Raw genomic sequence first — 22,108 nt, 5'->3', positions numbered from 1 at the left:
CGTAACGGGCCATCTTCTTTGAGAAATTCACAAAGATTCATCCACCGACGCCAAAGTTATTCCCAATAGAATGTTGTTATGTATATGTTGTTATATATATATATATATCCTTTATCTTCTAGTATTTCATTTTTTCTTTCTCCTGTCACTAATCTCTTACTTCAAGATGTAGGCAGACTGGGAGTATAATAGTTTTTGGGGAGTTTTTTATTTTTATATATAGCGCAAACTCGACTCGAAGGTATCAGAGCGCTGCACATAAGCTCCAGTTGCATTATAGACGGACATGTTCATTTTTTGTTGGCCAGGGAAGATTATGTGATTTGCCCAGAATCACAGGATGTTGAGCGTTCTGCCAAGACTCCCGGTTGTTGACCGCTCTAGGCCTTTGGCCACATCCTCTTCCCCAGTTGGACGTGCATTATGCCTGAACCCTATGAGTTGATGTGGCAAAAGTTATGGACTTGATGGAAACACCCACATCACTTCCAGTTATATCAGATGACTCCGAAGGCAGAACCTCTAGTTCCATCATTTATTGGATCAAGAGCACCGGAAAGACTGAGACCGGAGGGGGCAGAGCGTAACTGGAGGGAAATCTGACCTGGAAACCATGCCAGAAAACTAAACTTAAGGAAAACCATTGCGCCAATTCATTTGACGCGCTCTGAGATTTCCACATTCACCAGGCATGTTTGTGGGCGACCCTGGTTGTGTGATGAAGCTTATTGTGGACGCTGATCCTTTTTGTCTAAAGGGTGCAAAGAACCTTTCTGTAATTATAAATTCTCATGAAAGCGAATGAGAACGAAATCCACCTTACCCAAGGTGTGTAGGACCACAGCCTTTGAGTGTTACGGAGCAAGATTTCAGGCACCTTTCAATCATTCTTAGAAAATACATAAATAGTAGAATTATGGATGGATGCTTGGGTGGATGTAGAAAGTCAGAGAAGATTCGATATCCATAGCTTTGTGTATATCTCACCAGGTGAGGCCCGCATTCCCATGTCAACAAAATGTTTGTCATCCGAGAACAATTTGGCTCCTTGGACCTGTTTCAACAGCTCTCCCGTGCAGTATATCTGGCTGCAGAGAGAGAGAAAATGAAATAAGTGAATGGTGATATTGATATGCTCCTGTTATGTGCAGGTATTTTCACAGTGTGACCCCCACACACCTCTGTAGTAGAACTCTGCCAACCTAGAGACCGCGTTTGCCCCAGATGCCCTCCACACCCACACTGCTTCGCCTCTGATGGAACAACAGGGAGGTTTACTGTCTTACTCCCTCTCAAGCCGAAAACTCAACCGCCCCAAAAAGTGTTGCGCATCTACACATCCTCATTTCCCCCATTAAAGCCTACAGTTATCCGTATTATGCTATACTGACTGTTCTTGCTCATAGAATGAAATTCTGGCCAGTGTGTGTTAATGGGGCGAGGAACCCCAGCCTGTGATGTCTCTACATATCCTCAGTAAGTTCTGTGCTTACTCAGTTGTTCAGCCTATTTCCATTTTCAGCTTTTAGTGCTCATATACGAAGAATTAAATGATGCTGAGGCACCACCAGTCTGGGCAAAAGCTTGGATTTTGGTAACTTGGGGCCAGATGTACTAAGCATTTTACTGCTTGCAAACGGGCGACTGGTAAAATGCTTTTTGGCATGTACCAACCCTAGTCAGTAACCTATTACCGACTTGCAAAATAGAGTTTGCGAAATAGAGTCGCTATTGAGAATGGGAGTGTTAAGGGCCCCCCTTTCTAATAGCGAGTCGCACTGGTATGCAGGTAGGAATGTTTTTCGACCGGGAATACGGTTGCTAAACATGCGCAGTTACCACCAACTTCAAGTTGGTGGCAACGTATTTGCAAACAGGAAGGGTCCCCAGGGGACCTTTCTCCATTGAAAATGTATGCAAAAACTTTTTTGAGAGCAGGCAGTGGTCCCACAGACCACTGCCTGCTCTTAAAAAAGAAAAAGAAAACTTTTCCTTTTTCTTTTTGTAACACCTCCCGTTTTCCTTAAAGGAAAACGGGCTGCTTTCCCAAAAAAAGATTGCTTTATTAAAAAGCAATCACAGACATGGTGGTCTGCTGACCACGGCAAGCCACCATCCCTGTGATTTTTGCGATTCCTAATATGTCGCAAATTGCGACCTACCTCAAAAGTATTCATGAGGTAGGTCATTTGAGACCCACTGGTACTTGCAGAGGGTGTTCAACACAATTTCATACACACAGTTTTGCGATTTCCTAATTGCGAATCGTAAGGATTCGCAATTAAGTAATCGCAAAACGGTTTCTTAGTACATCTGGTCCCTGTGGTTCATAAGACAAGCTTAATCTACATAACTATTGTAGACTGGGCTATGTAGGAGGGCTGTTTGCAAAATGTGTGGAGAGCAGCCCAAGTGGCCGCCCTAGAGATCTTATCAATGAGAATTTAATCATGGAATGTCACAATTGCTTTGGCTCTTGTGGGATGAGTACCAACACCACCTGAAAACAGTATTTTATAGATGTCAATGCAGTTTGCAGATGAAGATTCTTTTGCATCAACAATGGGACCTCAGCCAATAGAAGTTCTCCTTTAGATGTTAGAAACATGAGTGACACTACCAATAGACATTACAAATACCTTGAAACTGACCCTCAAACGGGGATCAGTTGATAATGCCCTAAAAAAATCATTTGATCCTCGCTTCTGAAGACACTAATGCCTAATCTGAAGGTCCTCTCCAACTATAGGCCTGTATGAAACATTTTTTACTGCAGCAAAGGCTTGGAACAAAAACAGGAAGAGTTGTACAATTCTAGCAACTATTTCACCACCAGCTATCAGTTAACGCCCCACAAGAAGCAGAGAGGCCAACCTGAACAACAAATGAAGATCTCTATACATCATCTCAGTACATATTGCTGGTCAGTCCCTCCCCACTTGGCGTGATCGAACTAGACTCAAAAGTGGTCAGACAATTGTTCTGGATAAATAGGAGGTGTTTGTGGAGGTAACTGGTTGGGCCATTATCCTGGGTCCATCGCCACTTGCAATTCAATCCTCTTGAATGCATACATGTGACCCTTAGCAGAGATTTCAAAGCCAGGCCTGGTTCCAAATGCACCCCAACAACAGAGAAATCTGTTTCCAGCTGGATTAAGCAAGCAAATAGCAGAAAGGTAACACATTGAAGAACATCTGGGCTTGGCAACAGTCTGATATTCCTGGTGCTAGGTGATGCAATCTGAACCATATCACGCTACCCCTAGAGCCTGCAGAGGTCTCAGCCCCATCAGAGAAAGTGAATTATTCCAGGGCCTTATTTAAAGCTGGTCTCTGCAGCAATTACTGAAATTGAGACTTTCGTCAAAAAAAACAAATTTCTAACTGATGAAACCAATGACCGCAGATTCACTTCTTTGAATATACCATCAAGTTGATGCTACCATGGCAAAAGAGTCATTTTCAGTAAACCGTTACAAGTGCCTATGCAGGCGCCATCACAAACGAGATCTGAAAAGTGCTGAGAATTGAAACTAAATCTGACTGACTTTGCCTTACTCTGTGAGAATAATGATCAAGGAACTCCTCTTGTGTCAGAAATCCCACCACTGGTTCCAAGCAGAGCAGAGAAACTAGCTTAATAACCACTGCTTTGTGCAGAAACTATGGAGGCCCGGTAGACTTCTCCTTTCTTGTACCTACGGATCCAGCAGCTCCTGAGCAATCCATATTTGTCCTTCAGAACAGGCCACAATACCACAGATGCGGCATCCAGAATTGAACGCAATATTAAAGATCTGTCATCTAGGACTAGTTACAAATCATACAAGTGTAGCCTCCCAAAATAAAAACAATCCTCTGATGTGTTTTATAGAAAGTTTGGTGCGGGTGCCCACACAATGCAAAAAACTGTATCAATTTACTACTTTAAAGGCACTTGGGCACAACAGTAAATGCATTATCTGTCAAAACATGGGAAAATTTTGTGAATTCGCGATCCGCGGATTTGCGAATTTTTTTATTTTTGCGTGTTCGCGGGGCTCTTGGCGTGTTCGCGGGGTGCTTTGCGTGTTCGCGTGTTTTTTTTGTGCGAGACCGCGATGCGCCCTCTGGTTCATCACTGCCACCCTTTCGTTTTTTTTTGTGCCCTTCTGCCCTCTGCCCCACTCGTTTTTGTGCCCTTGTGCCCCTTGCCCCACTCGTTTTTGTGCCATTCTGCCCTCTGCCCCACTCGTTGTTGTGCCCTTGTGCCCCTTGCCCCACTCGTTTTTGTGCCATTCTGCCCTCTGCCCCAATCGTTGTTGTGCCCATGTGCCCCTTGCCCCACTCGTTTTTGTGCCATTCTGCCCTCTGCCCCACTCGCTGTTGTTCCCTTGTGCCCCTTGCCCCACTCGTTTTTGTGCCATTCTGCCCTCTGCCCCACTCGTTGCTGTGCCCTTCTGCCCTCTGCCCCACTCTGTGACATTCTGCCCTCTGCCCCACTCCTGTTTTATTTTAGAATGGCGCCGGCAAGCTGCCAGCGCCATTCTAAAATAGTTACTAAGTTAGCTTCATCAGGAAGCACTAATAGATAAAATAAAGCAGGTGCACGAGCACCTGCATTTTATCTATTAGTGCTTCCTGTTGAAGCTAACTTAGTAACTATTTTAGAATGGTGCTGGCAGCTTGCCGGCGCCGTTCTAAAATAGTTACAAGCTTGAAGCTTGAACTTTTGCCCCCTGGATCCGCTCCGCTCGCGGGTTTTCGGCAAATTCGCGGGAATTCGCGGATCGCGGAATTACCGAAAATCCGCAAAATCCGCGAGCGGAACGGATTTTGCGCCCATGCTTAGTCAAAAGTGCTGGTGCAGCCTTTAGTAAATAAGGGCCAGGGGATCCAGAAGTGAACAATACTCAGATGTGGCCTCCAGAACTAGACAGCATATTCCAGATTTGACCTGGATACAATACTCTAGAAAAGACCCCCAGAACTGAAGACAATATTGCAGGCGAAGTGTCCAAAACAGAGAGAAACTGCTCTGGTAAGGTCAGCCTTTAAAACACCCTACAATGTACAACTAGTCCTTCTCTGCGAGCAATACCTCTCCCACAGCTCTGATCTCCGCTCCACCTCATCAAAGTCTGACATTTTTTTGGTCTTCTGGTCCCCACCTCCACTGCAGTCATGTGTGATACACACAGCTCTATAGGGGCCCTTGTCATCCAGCCAGTGACAAACCACTGAAACCGATTGAGTTTGTTTGCTTTCCCAGTCTGGTTCAAATTCAGGAAACGGCCTTTAACTGACAGATGGTTATTCCAGTCAGACCACTCTCTCCTAGAGTTTCAGATGATAAATATATAGGCACCAAATGTTCTGTCTCACTTACTTCTTCCCGCAGTGCCATGTTCGCATCAACCAGCTTCTGTAACAGTCTAAAGGACCTATTTAGAGTATGGGGCGAGATACTCCACCAATATGTGGCGGATATCTTGTTAGCGGCGTCACAAGTGCCATAGTCTATAATGCTCTTGTAATACAGTCGGCATTTGTGACAAAGTAGCATGTCTGCCTAACTCAAAAGGCGTGTACCTACCATTGGTGCAGCAGGTGCTGTGGCACTGGTGCTTGGAGCCCATCAAACCCTGAAAATTACTGTATTTTACTACGCCAATAGCAGTCAAAGTGATAGCTTTCACTTCACTAGTTTGCACCAGGGCCCATGGCACCATTGCTACGTTACTGAGACCAACTCGATGTGTGACCCCCCTCTCGGGTGGGGAGGGGAGACGTTTACCAGCCTGAAGATGGACAATCAAAAACTTTACTTGAAATTGGCCACCGAAATCACTCCACTATTTGTATGTGAAATACTGCAGTACTTTTCCAATAAAAACACCATAAAAAACGACAATTGGTCTGTACCTGCAGACACCGTGAAAAACGCCCCATTCTTGGCAATTCGGGGCGTTACTTTATAAGTCAAGTCCAAAAAACAGGTCTAAGTTCAATTTCATGAGGCAAATATCTACCAGAGGAACCCTCGTCGGAAGCCCTATCTCCATCCCCTAGATTAGTGGCCATAATGAATGGATACTGCGATAGTTACAGTGGCTTCTGCGTGCACCCACGTTAGCAGCGTATGCTGGTGCTCGGGCAAACCTGGCACGGAGATGTACTGGAGCTGGCAAACCCTTGCTAATGGGCCGCACACCCGGTTTCAGGTGACCTACCTGTCGCAGGGAGGAGGAAGCACAGTTGCAAAGATCACCACCACCATCCCTCCCAGCAGGAGGGCCAGGACGGGCCAATGAGAGATCTTCATGGTCATGCAGGGACCAGGCAGTCAGTGGGACCTCTTTGCCGTCACCAACAGCTGCTGCCCTCGGTCAGCTCTGTCCACGTCCCAGCAGGGCCTAAAGAGGAAAGTGTGGAGATGGTGTTAGTGGGGTGTGCATGGATGTCATTTAGGGTTTGCCAGCTGTTGCTGCTGCCACCTGGCTTGTCCCTTGCAGCCCCTGGCACTAACTTGCTGGCCCCTGGCCTCAGAGGTGGCAAAATTGGTTCCAAGAACACGGGGGCAGCTCAACATTCCTTATTTATTTTCTGCTTATTTTTCATTACACTAATAGTGAACAATGTGTGAGCAAGTGAAAGTGAGTGTGAGTCAGTGACTGGTAGTGAGCAAGACTGTGAGATTGAAACAAAGCAATGCTGCATCAAAGTTGCTGTGATGTCTTGTGTCAAAGAGAGGGAGAAAAAATACACCATATCTACTAATATATGGTGTATTTTTCTCTCACTGTGTGCTGGTGCACTTTTGGCAGCCATGTGCCAATGTACACATCCTTGTGCCATAGTGTAAGGGTGCGTGTAATCTCTGGAATACTGGAAAGGGTCACTTCAATACAACAAGCAGTTGCAATGCAATAGGTCTCACATTTACGCAAGTTTAAGCTATGGGCATTGTAAATGACAATGCCTTTTATTTATGTTTTAATGCATTATTATTTGCAATGTCAATAGCTCAAAGTCGCGTAAATGCGAGCATTATTGCAACGGCTTGTTGTTTACTTGCAAACGTTGTTGTTTAAACTTATTCAATGTATGCCTGTAGGTAAAGTGGACTGGCGTCGATAAACAATGAGGTGATCTGCGCTATATAAAACTTCAAAAATAAAATAAAAATAAATGTAAGGAGGGCCAATCTGCGTACTGTTTTCCTACAGCCCTGAGTGGGACTGACTGACTCCCGTCAACGGCTCTCACGAATGCCCGCTTCACCATGGTATTTTAAAGTTCTCCCATGATACGGAGAGGCGTAAGCCCGCTGCAGGACACTTGCCGGCTTTGGTAGGGGCAGCACTGTGTTGCCCCTCAGGGCCAGACTCGCAGTTAATTAACGCCATCAATAAAATAAATAAATAATGGCCACGTTTAGCCAAGCTCGGCTTGCAGTCACAAGTACTGTACTCTGAGTTTAGGGAATTGCTGTTTTGGGTTTCCCTTTGGAAGTGTATTCAAGTCCCAGAGAGCACTCAGAGGAAACACTGATTTGTGCCATATCCAGTCTCTATTCTAAATGCAAGACCACAAGTACCAGCATGCAAAGGGGATACATTTCGCACCGGACACACAGCAGCTTGCATTTTCTGTAACTAGGGAGTCATTTCATTATTCTTTTTCACTTTTATCAAAGTCGAATGCTTCCTCCTCATGCAGCTTGAGCTTCATTGGTTAGTTTTCCCACCACCACCTAGAGCACCTTCCCCACTCATACCACCCCTCCCCCTTCCAGTAATCACCACAGCCAACACACCCCAAACACCTCCTATGTAGCATAAATTGGAGCCTCTGGAGGGGTCTTCCTGTCTCGCTCCCTCGCAATCAGCCAGGCCTATCCCTTTAATATTCAAGGGTCCAGACACTGCAGGAAGGAGCACGCAGACCGATGCAGACCCCCTAGGCAGAGCTTGTGACAGAAACCAAACAATGACCTCTCCTGGTTCACATGCAAACCCTCCCGGGAAGAATTTGGAGCATTCCTTGCTATGGAATCTGAGGCCACTCAATATAAAAGGGGGCTTGGGGACTATTCAGTAGAATGAGCAACGCTTACCCTCTTAAAGCACAAAGCAATTGTATTATGTTTTTATTGCAGTGGTTAGAGGAAAGTACCTCGGCGTGCTTTCAACAAAGATGTACAAATCAGCAACACAACTGTTTCCAAACCAGGGAAGGACAGTACAGAAGAATGGAGCATCTCCTTAGGTTTCCACAGCAACACTACAAAATCTGTTTATAGCTGGAAACAGTGTGCTCGGCCCGTCATACTCTTGAGGTCGATAAAACGTGTACCATTTCTTCAGTGAAAATAAACATTTGTAACATGGCACCAAGAAACCCCCAAGTGTGCTTAAGCTTTACAGATACAATTTATTTACACAAGAAAGTATATTGTGGCGAAGGAAAGAACGAAATACAGAAAATAAAACGACAGTGAGATCAAAAAGAGAAAGAAAGCGAAATAAAGACGTGCAACCAGACAATGAAAGAAAAAAAGAAACGGCAAGAAAGGCATAAAATGAGAAACAATCAGGGAAAGAAAGATCCAAATTAAGAAAACAAATTAAAATAGGGAAAACCAAGCGCTCGCCGTTCCCGCTGTTTATTTTTGCATCGCGCTTTCACTTTAAAGTGAAAGCGAGATGCAAAAATAAACACGCTAATGGGGTGAACGCTGCTGGTGGGGCAGGGCCCCTGTCCCCGTAGCAGAGACGGAGGGGGAGTAGGCATTAAAACTACAGGGGCTTATCGGGTTTGTGCATTTTTCTCGGTCTCTGAGCCCTGTAACACGAGCCCAGCATGAACGCCTTTGAGCCATAAAATTACACAAGGCTTTGCGAGGAGAAGCTGGCGCGAAAGCTCACAAATACGCTATGATGAGAATGCCGCGAGATTGTGTGAATCGTCTAAAGACAGTGCTGGAATATGGTGCTCATGTGAAGTAATCCAGAAGCTTCGGGTCGAGTTCACGCTATATAAATGTTAAGAAAAACAAATAACAAGCCGCTATACAAGCCATGCACACCTTGGAAAGACGCCCAAACATGCAGGAGTCCTACCAAAAGAAGCCTGTTAAGACAGGACGAGTGTTCTCAGAGCGCCCAATGAGAGAGCCAGACTGGCGCATGCAAGGTAGCGTGACGAAGCTTCTGATAAGAAACTTCATCACGACAGCCGTAATGCAGGCGACCAAGTCCTTGGGGGCCGTCCGAAAAGGCGGCAACCAAAAACCCTCCTTTTCAATGGGGAGCCAGCGTTTAACATAAACGCTGACGCTACCCAATGAAAATGAGGGTCAGGGCTTCAAGCCCCTTCTTACAACTTGCTTGATGACTGTAGCTCTCTAAGGTGAGGAGCGAATGCGCGCTCCAACGCCAGGCGAGACCTAAAAATGATGCTTTAGGGCTTGTATGAATGCTGTACAATGGAGCACACATGCAAAGCTGGGAAATGGGGAGAAATGAATTTTTTTCCCTCGATACGCTGCCTTGAAGAGTCATAACTTTTAGGTGCAAATTACTGTTTCCCAACGTTTGTAGATAGAGATTTGCATCAAAACCCATGGGTGGCTACATGGGAATGTCCATACATCACTCATGGATTGTCCCCTTGACGCAAAATAATGCAAAGCAGCACAAAGCTTAAATTTGAGTTACTTTGGGATACTACACAGCCCAAATATGGATTCATGTTGGATGGTAAATCCCCCCTAAATCCTTTGCATCGGGTTTGCATCACAAAAAACCTGAAAAGCGTTAGTAAACCTAGTACAGAGTGTCAATAAGTATGAGTGAATAACAGTGAGATTAATAGTAAATGCAAGTGAGTGAGTGAGAATAAATAAGTATGTTAAGGGATTGTAGGAGAGTGTGAGAGTGAATATAGGATCATACCACATGCCTTCCTGGCAAAAAAATCAGGGTCAAAGGTCATATGATGTCATTTTCTCTAATATCATTAAGGCCAAAGGGTATGTAATGTCATTTCCGCTATCCCTGGTCTTTAGGTAAATCAATGCCCAAGGGAGTATAGTGCATTCTGCAGAGTTAAAGGAAGCCCTGACAGCCTAGCAAGACTGATAACCCTTATAGCTCTACGAGGCAGCACAGGGTGGTACAGCGACTTCCGAGGCAGTGCCCAGTTCTGCTGGAAATAGGGTTCCCACCTGTCGAATTTGTGCGCCTTGTCTGTGAAGGCATGCATGGTTTGTTACGGCTGCATTTTGTTCGGAATATTATACCCGTCTTTAGTCCGGGAGTAGTCTTCACAAGAGGGTTGTTTCTCCTTTCAGTGTCTCTTAGGACTGATTTAGTTGTTGGTGCTTGCCTTTCTCTGGTAAAAATATTTATTTTACCAGACTTGTTAATGATAGGCCATTAGCGGTGAGGTAATCACATCTGCATTTGAAAGACTATCTCTGCCCTCTACCTCACTGTTCTGTTTAGTTATCAACTGCCAACAAGATAACAAGCAATGGCAAAGCCAATAAGTCTCCAACAAGAAAAAAATCTCCCTCTCGACCTATATTTCTTTTTTTCACTTAGTTTGATCCAGCCACAGGCTTTGAGCTAGAAAAGATTCTTAATAACCAAAAGAACTCCTATAGATAAGAAAAATATATAATATTTTATTTAATTTCTTTTGTCAAAAATGTTATCATCATCATATCCTTTTCATAAATCTTTTTTATCCGTGTATAAATAATTCAACATAACAACATATCACAATGAACACACAATAAATAAAGAAAATGTTTCCACTTTTTTGTGCAGGAGGTGTCATGCTTTTGGGATTGCAGGTTGCGATCCTAGTTTCACCTTTTTAAGATGGCGATGACATCTAAGCAGTATTGTCCATCGTTGATGTTAATGAACCCCCTCACTTGGTGGCCATTGTTTGGAGCGTGGTATTTTCTCGGCGCATTAGAGTCCGCTACCTAGCGCCGGTATTTTTACAAAGGAGTTACCACCTTTAATTCTATGTCAGGACCGAAGGCTCCGATTATGCTTCTCATTTTCTTTACGGAAAATTCTCAGCAGCCAATCAGATAGTAAAAACAAATAAACACACTACAATACCCATAAACCTTAGTGGGTATCACATGACAACCATAGAGTGTACCCCGATATAAGGAGCATAAGAGAATAGTCAATCCTCTTTCTTTGCTGCTCCGCAGCCAGTTAAGTGCTTTGCTATTTCCTTCATGACTTTTACTGTATGTAGTTTATTAGTGCTTATTAGCTTGATTTACCTGTGTTTTGGTATGCACATTGTTGCCCTGCACTTTTTTGTTGTGTGCGTCTCATGCTGCTGTGGACTTTCACTCTTCTGCTTGTGGCCCGTTTTTAGCACTGTTGTCCTTGTGCACGCTGTCATTTCAGCGCACGGTTCGCGCTGTGGCGGGTGCCGATTTCTATTCCGGCTTCCCGCTCTGTCCCCGTTTTGGTTTCCTTTGCTTTGGAGAGCTCTCCTTCTCTGTTGCTAGCGCTGTCCTTTCAGCGCCCGATTCGCGCTGCGGGAGGTGCCGGTTTCAAATCTGGCTTCCCGCTCTGGCCACATATTTCTTTTTCATACCGTTTTCGATTGGAGCGCTCACTGCCTCCGTTTACCAGGCGTGCTGTGCCCGCGTTACATGCAAGTGGAGAGGGAGAGTTGGGGGTGAGGGCGCGCGTCGCTCGAAGGGTAGTCCTCTTTTCTTTCTGCAGTCAGTCCGGCCTGCGCGGCGGCCATTTTGTCTCAGAAAACTCTGTTTTTTCGAGCTTTGGAGCACGGGGGCAGCGCTTTTCCTGCTCATTACCCACACGACTGCTGGAACACCCCCAAAGATGCTCATACCAGCTTTTAAGCGTTTGGGCAGTAAACTAGTGTATAGGCTTTGCCTAGAGTGGGTTATATAGGCAAGCCATCCCTCCACATTTAATATTTGCTTACACACTGTGATTATTGTGTGTTTTGGCTTGCCTGGGGTTGCCACTCCCCCTTATTCTACTGTCACTCCCTTATTCTACTGTCACTCTTGCTAGTGTTTACAGTTGTTCAGTGTTGACAGTGTTTTGGCTCCGTCTTCCTGTTGTGGGTTTATCTGACATTTCTAAGTGCCATCATGTCGGAATACTATTATAAGGAACACTATTTTGAAGAGGACCCTTCGGGGTTGTTGGAGCATGAGCTTGTTGAGGCTCTAGATGTTGAAGTGCAGCACTCCGTTAATAAGGCCATGGTGAGGGCCATTGAACCTTTGAAGAGACATTTGTGTAATTATGCCCTTCAGCAGGGTTGGCTTCAGGGCTCGAAGCCCCATTCTGCTTCTGGCGGTGAGGGTTCCATGAATCCACATTCTTCAGATTTTGCTAAGCTGGCTAAGACCTTGTCTTCTGAACACTCGTATGGGTCTTCCTCCAAGGCTGCTCCTGCTAGTTCGCCTCTAGGGGACGACACCTCTTCTTTCTCTGATACTGTCTCTGTGCCAGAAATGTCTCCTCCCCTGCAAAAAAAAACAACGCAAAGAGCGTTTTGTAGATGCCCCATCTCACCCAAACTTGTTAAATTTTGACCCCGCCGAAATTGTCCACCCTAACTCCTCCTCCTGGCTTCCCTCTACGGAGGTTGCGGAGTATGTTCAATCGAGACTGCGACAGGCGTTTGATAAGGCTGTCAGGGCGCGTTTGCGCTCAAAGTGTCCACGACTGGATCTTGCAGACAAGGTGGCGGACACTCCTGAAGTGGATCCTTCAATGTAGACGTATCTTAAAAAGTACACAAAAGATCCGAAAAAGGGTATAGATTGTGCCTGGAGGTCCTTTCATGATCGGTTGCTGGACCCGACCGGTCCTTTGACCAAAATTTTGGATTTGGGTTTCGAGGCGAAATCCACAGGCCAGATCATAAATCCAGATGATCTGATAGGATGGGCTTAATGAGCCGTCTGTATATGCGAATTGTTCTAAGTCCTGTGAGCGACGTCGTTCTATTCTCTTGAAGCTCGACCCCAAGTTAGCTGAATTGTCAACCTCTGAATCCGGTCCCTTAGCGCAAGGCCTCCTTTTCGGACAACCTTTGCTGAACGAGTTGACCAAGTTTGTGGCTACATTCAGTGGCGCAGGGTTCCTTAAAGCGAGAGTTTCATCCGGTTTTTGGCAGGGCCGGACGACATAGGGGGCCGTCGTTCAGCCGTGGTTACCATCAAGGCGCCCAGAGAGGCTATAATTCCCAGCGTGGGAGGAATCAAGACTTCAACTCCTCTGCCTCTTTCTATCCCACGCGTGGATCTCGACACAAGAACAAGAAAGGTCGATATGGAGGTAACCAGGGAGGACAGTGTGATGTGCAGACAATTCATCACCCTCGCGGCTTTGTCAACACGTCTTCCTAGTGCAGAAGGGGGGTGGATCCAGGCTTGTTTTAAATATCAGGGAGTTCAATGGATGGGTTGTATATCGTCACTTCAAGATGGAGGGGATCCATCTTCTTAGCGATCTTCAAGAAGGGGACTGGATGGTCCACATAAATCTAATAGACACCTATCTGTCAGTGCCCATTTACAAACCACATCGGCGTTTTCTTCAATTCCAATGGCTGGGGATATGGTACGAGTACCGAGTCCTTTCTTTCGGCCTCTCGTCAGCACCTTGGTGCTTCACGAAGCTTCTGAGGCCTGTAGTCAAACTTCTTCGAGCCCGAGGCGTTCGCCTCATCATTTATCTGGACGACATCCTCATCATGGGTCAGTGTCCTCGTCTTCTAATGCATCATCTGGCCTGGACTATAATCTGTTGCAGAATCTGGGTTTCTTGAGCAATCCTCAGAAGTCCATTCTGATCCCCTCTCAGTCTATCGAGTTCCTGGGTTTCCTAGTCTACTCCATCACTTGTCAACTCCTCTTGCCCACTCAGAAGATCAGATCCATCAAGAGAGAGTTGAGGTTGATTTAGAACAAGCAGACTGTGTCCTTGAGGTCTGTAGCCCCGGTCGTCGGATTGTTAGCTTCATCTATCCAAGCTATCTTCCCGGGGCCCCTTCATTACCGAGCACTCCAATGGCTCAAAATACGACATCTCCAGAAAGGCCTCAAGTATTCCGACCAGATTCCTCTCTAGGAGGAGGCGAGGTGGGAGATGTTGTGGTGGCTGGAACATATTGAGTCGTGCACCGCTCTGGAGGTGGTGAGCGAGTTCGATGACAGTCGGTGGGGCTGGGGAGCCCGATGCGGTCAACTATCCACAGGCGGTCGTTGGTCTCCGGAGGAATTGGATCTCCACATCAATTGCCTGGAGCTTCTGGCGGGCTCTTTTGCGATCCGTTGCCTGTCTCCCCGTCAGAAAATTGTTGCATTCTTCTCCGCATGGACAATGTGTCGGCGGTTCGCAATGTGAACAAGTTGGGTGGGACCCGGTCCCGCCTGCTGGCGGAAATCGCCAAAGACTTTTGGCATTTTTGCCTGCAGAACAAACTATTTGTAGTGGCGGAATATCTTCCGGGGTGCAGCAACCAGGTTGCCGATTGGAATTCCCGACATCTCCGGGACTTCAGCGATTGGAGGCTTCACCCTCGAGTGTTCCATTTGTTGACCAAGATGTGGGGCCCTTGCCAGATAGATCTGTTTGCCTCCAGACTCAACAAACAGGTTCCAGTGTTCTTCAGCTGGCATCCGGATCCGGAAGCCCTGGCCATGGATGCTTTTCTGCAGGTGTGGCCTCCAGCCCTTTGTTATGCGTTCCCTCCTTTTGTGATGATTCTGAGGGTCCTGGCCCGAGCTAAGTGTTATCTCTCGGAATTGATTCTGATCACTCCTCTCTGGAGGGCTCAGGCGTGGTTCCCAGTCCTTCTGGAAATGTTGTGTGCGATTCCAGTCCTTCTTCTCCAGAGGTGGAATCTGTTGCTGGACCCTCTCAAATCTCCGCATCCCTTGATAACATCGGGTCAGCTCATGTTAGTCGCCCGGCGGATTTCGGGGAACGTTGGCAGGTCCCAGGCCTTTCTCGAGACGCTTCCAGATTTATCAGTGAGGCTTGGTCGCCCAACACACACAAACGTTATGCTACGGCATGGAAACGATGGTGTGATTGGAGCTCTCAATGGGAGGTGGATCCCTCTGCAGCAGATGTCTCCTTGGTAGTGAACTTCCTTGCGTCTTTAGCCGCTTCAGGTCTTGCTTATTGCACTGTCAATAATTTCCGGTCGGCCATCTCGGCGGGTCACACACCCATTGACGGTAAACCCTTGGTGAACAGCCATTGTTAGGTAACCCAGGGGTATCCGGTTGGTAAATCACCCTCGTGCTAAATACTCAGAACTTTGGGATGTCTCCACTGTCTTGCGCTTCTTGGACTCCTGGTCTGTTAAACAATGTTTATCTCGTAAACAGCTTTCTGCCAAGCTCGCCATGTTGCTTTGTCTAGTGCCCTGTAAAGGCGTGTCTGATATTTGCACTTTGGATCTGGCGGGTCGCAGATTTTCTCCAGAGGGTGTTACTTTTTTGGTCACCAGACGCACTAAGTGTAACACCACTTCTGTCACTTATCCCGCATTCCCTGAAAATCCTAAATTGTGCGTGGTGCAATGTATCCGGGATTACGAGGTGAGTACGGCAGGTTTTCGTCATGATATGACAGGTCAATTGCTGATTGCTCGACAGAAACCTTTTCGCCCAGTGACCCCGGCTACTCTAGCAAGATGGGTACGTTGGCTCATGGGCGAAGCTGGTATTGATGTTTCCAGATTTGGTGCTCATTCTGCTCGTGGTGCTATGGCCTCTAAGGCTTTTTCTGTGGGGGTCAGTCTATTAGACATTATGAATACAGCTGATTGGTCCTCTGAAACTACATTTAAGACTTTTTATTATAAACCTATTGTGAATGTTGCATCTGTTGTGGTGGCGCTGCTTTAAACAAGCATAATCGGAGCCTCCGGTCCTGACATAGAATCCAAAATTTGCGAACATTCGTGACAAGAATTTTCAATTCTATTGAGGACACGGAGGCAAGGATTATCCCACCCATATTTCAGTACTATGCTGTCTGTTTTGCATTGTTGATATACTGCAATGTATACTTATGCTGTTTGTTACCCTTCCCCTTTTCATATCTCTCCTTTGGGAGTATGGTATTACGGCTTTGTCTTCCAATTTCAGGTTCTGACCTCAAGTAAGGTTTGCTGACGTTCCCCTTTACGAAGAGTCTTCGTGGTTTCCAGCAGGATGCTGTTTCGTTGAAGATGACTTCAAGTTTTTCGTTGCTACCAGTTGGCCGGTGGATTTCCTTTTGAAGAATGGATTCTTCTTCCTGTGATTCCAGATTTCAGACTGTGTTTCTTATTTTTGATTGGACTTAATTGTTATTTCACACAAAGAAAGAGGATTTACTATTCTCTTATGCTCCTTATATAGGAGTCTACTCTATGGATGTCATGTGATACCCACTAAGGTTTATGGGTATTGTAGTGTTTTTATTTGTTTTAACTTTCTGATTGGCTGCTGAGAATTTTCAGTAAAGAAAATGAGAAGCATGATACTCGCCTCCGTGTCTTTAATAGAATTGAAAATTCTTGTCACGAATGTTCGCAAATTTTGAATTATGTAGGAGGTGGCATGTCATTCGGTTTGCAGTACGCAATCCAGTCTTTCCCTTCAAGATAGCGGCGACATCTAAGAAGTAGGGTCCATCGTTTATGTAATTTAACCCCCACAGGTGGAGGACATTGTTTGGAGCGCGCGAGTTTCTCAGCTCACCAGAGTATTTAATCTCGACCGGCGTTTACTCTGTTAACGACCGGGCTGATCCAGGGACGAACGGATTACTGTTATGCGGGCTACGATCCACGCTATATGTAAGGCGGTAGCAGATTCGAGCGATATCAGAGTTATGGCATGTTGTGTGCAGATAGAATAGCAGTATAGTGGGTAGCATAACTTAGGAAGGTGGGTGAAACTCCTGCCACTTAACTGCTTTCACCTTTATTCAAGGGCGATTATGGGATTGTCCCTATGACAAGCGGGAGGAAGGAAACTTACACAGAGTTGTTTTGCTGTTCTCTGTAATGTATTAGGAGATTATGCAGCTGAAACATATCTGTACGTGATGAGATAGTAGACCACTGACCTGTGACTTCTTGTCTACAATTTGCATAATAATATAGGATGAAATTGACTGCCCTGAATTGTGGGAGCAGGAGTTTATGTGGACAGTGTGACATATACAAGTAGCTCAGAGGTAAATATCTCCTATTAGTTACTAAAGACAAGAGTAGTGCATTAAATTAACTGTTAGAATGATGATGGATTGGCCCTTTTTGTTTTCAGTTGAAGTGGATATTTATTTTCAAAGGATGGGATATTTACGTGAGAAGATGCTGTAATCGGTAGTCTGGCTCCTTACAAGGTACTTCTATTGTATAATATATATGTATAGGTGAGGAAGCAATCTACCTTCTATATTTATGACATATATATATTTACTGTCCCATTTCTCAGTGATGTCGTTCTGCGAGCATCTGAGACCGTGCAAACATCACGTATATTTATCTGAGAAGCGAACTTTTGGCGCAAATTTAGACTTCGGGCGACTTACAAAATGCTTATTAGGTACCTTGGTGTATATTAAAAACCTAATAGCGAGGGAGGAGTTTATAGTTTATACTAATGGCATATATATCTTTACTCGTTTTTAGGTCTCGCGCCTGCGATGCATATGGCGAAGCCATATGCATCGCGCAGGCGCGATACTATAGTTGCGGAGTCTGCTTCCCAGGAGACAGAGACTGGCGCGCGCACGCTCAGGAAAGCGATCGGAGCCGGCCGCGCGCGTTCCCAATCTCCTGTCTCTCTGGTTATGTCTAGTTTTAATTGCCGTGGCGCACACTTCTCAGGCCGCCAGCTTATACGTTTAATATGCACAGCGCACGCTTTCCTTATTGATTTCTTTTTACGTCTAACTTATGTGCATAGGCGCCGTGATTTCTTTCAGCACGGCACCGCTTTCATAAATTTCCAGAAGCCGACTGCTCAGCCTGCTTGTTAAAAATGTGCGCACTCCCGGCTGATATGTGCACAGAGAACTCCAGCCGCTGATTCATTCACTTGCTTAAAAGGAGTGAGGGGGCAGGGCTCGCGCTCACAGCAGCAATCCCGGCTGCACCTCCCTCCGTGCGTGCTCCATGTGGGCTCGACCTCCCACAGCAATGCGAGGTAAGCAGGCAACTTTTCCGTTTTTCACAAGTTTTTTTTATTTCAAGGTTCTCGTTGCTGTTGGCACAGACAGTATTTTAATCTTCAATTTTATTTGGTGGGGTGAGAAAAATAATTTTAGACAATGAAAAAACATAATGGGAAACGCATCTGTTTAAGTAGCAGTTTTGCACTCTTTGCCCGGCGGTCGTTTAAGTAGCCACAGAGTTCAATTTGAACCCAAGTGATAGCTGAGAGATTTAGAAGCAACACTCTCGGGCCCCCAATCAAATGTTTTTAGTCCCACTGAATTAACACTCTTTCTCTGGCTTTAATTTTTTAACCACAGGACCGCACACAAAACTTCACAATTAAGCGAACATATCTACAAAATCCTAATTAACATTTTTGTGGGCCTCCATTCAAAAGCTCATTGGTGCTGTGTAAACCAGCTTGCATGTGCTTATTAATATCTGCCTGTATAGCTGAAATATTTAATAGGAAGCCGCATTTCATAAAGTAGAATTGGGTAGCTAACATTTGTCCTCAAACAGTAGGGTCCTCATGCAGATCTCCATCACGTGTCACTTTCCTTTTATTAAAAGGTTTTCGTTTTTTTATTGGCTACAACACACCTTTTACAAATAACCTTGGAGTGATCTTGAATTCTAACTTAGGAATTCGGACAGTGTTGCTGCCTATAGATCCACGGGTCACTGTCTGTATTGGGATAGATTTAACAATAAAAGAATAATGGCGACCATACATTTTTTGCTGTAAATATACGTTTAATAAAACATGTTAAGTTAACTTGTTTTAAAGATCTTTCCTGCCCCGTGCCCCTCAATCCACTCAAATTGGTTTGCTTGCATTACTTACATTTCTTACACATTGAGTTGTGTGTATTCTTATCATAAAGCTATTCACGCTGATAAGAGGCCTTACCAGTACCTGATAGTGTTACTCATTTTATCTTAGTTAACAACGGTTCTCATTTTATCAAGTATGAAAGTTTGCACAGCTAATAAGGCCTTCATTCCAGCCTTGACACACAGGCTTGAAGTATGTACTACAACCCACTGAGTTATAATCTGGGAATGCAGTTGCACTTCTGTGCCGGTACATAGTCTTGTTAGGGATGTTGCTGTTTACTACCAACTCATAACCATTAGTGAAGACGTGCCTCAAAGGACCCGGTTCACAAAAGAGCAGGTGTGACTGAAATAAAAAGTGCCAACCTTTTATTTCATATGATGCAATAACTGAAAGTATCATAAACGCTGACCCCCTGCAAAGACTTGGATGCCACCAGCGCAAGCCATAAGCAAATAGTAAAGCACCTCCCTCACGGTCATGTTGATGCCCCGAACTGGAGTGACTCTCTGCCTTGCCTTATGTTTGTACACCCCCTGCCCCTGCTTAACCCGCAACACAGACAAGTGCTGATGCATGGGAGGAGACAAGTTTCAGAGAAAAGAATGCACACCCCGCCAGCCAGCATGCATCCATTTATCAGTGGCTGCCGTCTCGAGCAACGGGACAGTGATTACTGTATGTAAAGATTAAACACCACGTGAGTGAAATAAATTGTAAATGATAGAAGCAAAGGCACATAATAATGGTACCCTATAATGAATAAGGTTGCAAAGTGTTTGTTTTTTTTAAACATAGAAAAATCAGCAGCTATAGATATCACGCTTTCAAAACCCTGCATAATTTATGCGGCACTCCTGATTTGGCATAATGGGGTGTATTAATCTTGCAGCTGCAGACGTTACTCTTTCAAAGTACTGTTTGTTTTTAAAAATAGAAGACTTTCGTATCTGTAGGCATCACACTTTCGACGATGCGGCATTTGACCATGTGCCCTGTGTTTTTAAGCTAGTAGAATCCCGTAGCTGGACATGTTACGCCTTTGACGTTTTGAATAATTTGTGAATCCTAATTTGGGCTCTTTACACAATTTACAAAACCTCATTTTTGGGGTCCTCTAAACTGACGTGTTTTAAAAACTGAAGGCTCCTGTAGCTGAAGATGATATTCCATTCAAGATTTGCATAATTTAGAGCACTCCGGGATTGCCACCTCATGGTAGTAAAATTGGAAGTATCCTGTCGCTGCAGACGTTCATCCTTCACGATAATCATCATTTAATGGCATCTTAAGTTTGTGAGGTAAGGTGTAAAAAACAGAAGAGTATTGTAGCTGGAGATGTGACCCTTTCTAAGGTTTGCGCACTGAATGCAGGGTGCTGTGCATTATACATGACGGTGACTGATAGGAGTTGCTCTGGGCCTTCACGGAATCACTGTCCGTGCTGCCCTCAAGAGCGGTGCCACCGCAGGCGTGAGCTCTGTGTGCCCCGGATGCGGCCCAGCGCCGGAGCCTGCTGTCTCGTGAAGGTGAGTTCAAGTTGCATTCTGTGTGGCTGTGTGTGTGGCTCTTTGTGTGTCTCGCTCTGTGTGTGTGTGTGTCTCGCTCTGTGTGTGTGTCTCGCTCTGTGTGTGTGTGTGTGTGTGTGTGTGTACACATGCAATAGGTCTCACATTTGCGAGAGATTAAGCTATTGGCATTGTAAATGACAATACCATTTATTTATCTGTTTTCAAAACCAACACATAAATAAAAACATTGTCATTTACAATGAAAATAGCTCTAACTTTTGCAAAGGCGAGACCGTTGCATTGTAAATGCTTGTTTCTTTCAGGAACGTCGTCTGGCCAGTGTTTGACAATTTTGATACATCACGCTTTGATATATGACAAGTGAGCATCCGTTGTAATTTAGACCTCTAAAATGTATCTTTTCTGTGGTCATCCTTATTCACACAACGACTTTATTGTCTGTATATCTCTATCTTTGTATGAAGGGGTTGGTATGAGTACATTCACCCCCAACCTCTTTTCTCTTATACTCTGAACCTACAGGAGAGCAAAGCGTGGTATTGTGGCTATTTTTCGAGAAGGGACATTATATGATCATCCGCCGCTTTTAGGTAAGACACTAGGTAGCCCCTGTGTATCTTTTAGGGGCTGTTTTGATTGGTAACTGCTAGAAGGGCGACATTTTCTGATTCTTCTTCCTGAATTTATGCTAGGAGTTGGATGCTGTTTACATTGCAGTGTGGATGGACATGGTTGTGAGAATATCTCTGCTCTGTTCTTTCTGTTTTTACAAGAGAATAGAGCTGTAGTTTGTGACAATCTGTGTGAGAAGTGGCAGATCACTATCCTCAGTTGGTGAGGACTTGTAAAACAACCGAGTTTATCCTAATAGAAGATAGTGGAATTTCACCATTAGTAAGTATTTATAATGGAAAGGGCTTGGACTACGATAGGGATTGTTTAGTAAATTGGTCCAATCTTTGTTTATAATATCCTTGTTATTTTTTGTATGTGGGCTAGTTTTTCTTATTGTCCTTATACCGTTCCAGGTTGTGTCTTTCCCTGGGTTGAGCAGCTCATCTGAAAGCTATATATCTGGCAGGTCCTGAGGAAGGTAGCATTCTATTATTCTGCAGCCACCGAAACAAGTCAACCATTTGCCTTGTTTAATCCTGCTTCATGCAGTTGTTGTATTTGGTCATCTATACTACAATATTACTGTGTAGCTAAGCTCTCCAGATATATGTGTGAAGATTAGTCAGGGATTGTGAGATTGCGGTATGAATGGTGGTGTGTGAATCTGGTTTGTGTTTCTCTACCTGGGGATTTTCTTTCTTTCTTTATTGTGTGTTCATTGTGATATGTTGTTATGTTGAATTATTTATACACAGATAAAAAAGATTTATAAATAGGATATGATGATGATAACATTTTTGATAAAAGAAATGAAATAAAATATTACATATTTTTGTTATCTATAGGAGTTCTTTTGGTTATTAAGAATCTTTTCTAGCTCA

General features: G+C 44.8%; 1 protein-coding gene across 2 annotated transcripts in view; it reads right to left on the bottom strand.

Moving 5' to 3' along the window:
* Positions 1 to 22,108, bottom strand: part of TREH (trehalase) — a 217,369-nt gene that overhangs the window by 111,009 nt on the left and 84,252 nt on the right. For both annotated transcript variants that reach the window (XM_078682220.1, XM_078682221.1), the window contains exons 2-3: positions 6,215 to 6,397; positions 988 to 1,088 (exon numbers count right to left, since the gene is read on the bottom strand). In XM_078682220.1, coding sequence (XP_078538346.1) covers positions 988 to 1,088; positions 6,215 to 6,312 — 199 coding nt within the window. In that variant the 5' untranslated portion in view covers positions 6,313 to 6,397. The remainder of the gene's footprint in view (positions 1 to 987; positions 1,089 to 6,214; positions 6,398 to 22,108) is intronic.

Source organism: Lissotriton helveticus, chromosome 3_1 (assembly GCF_964261635.1).
Source record: "Lissotriton helveticus chromosome 3_1, aLisHel1.1, whole genome shotgun sequence".
NCBI lineage: Eukaryota > Metazoa > Chordata > Amphibia > Caudata > Salamandridae > Lissotriton > Lissotriton helveticus.
The sequence above is the reverse complement of the archived record's forward strand: the minus strand, read 5'-3'. Positions and strand labels throughout refer to the sequence as shown.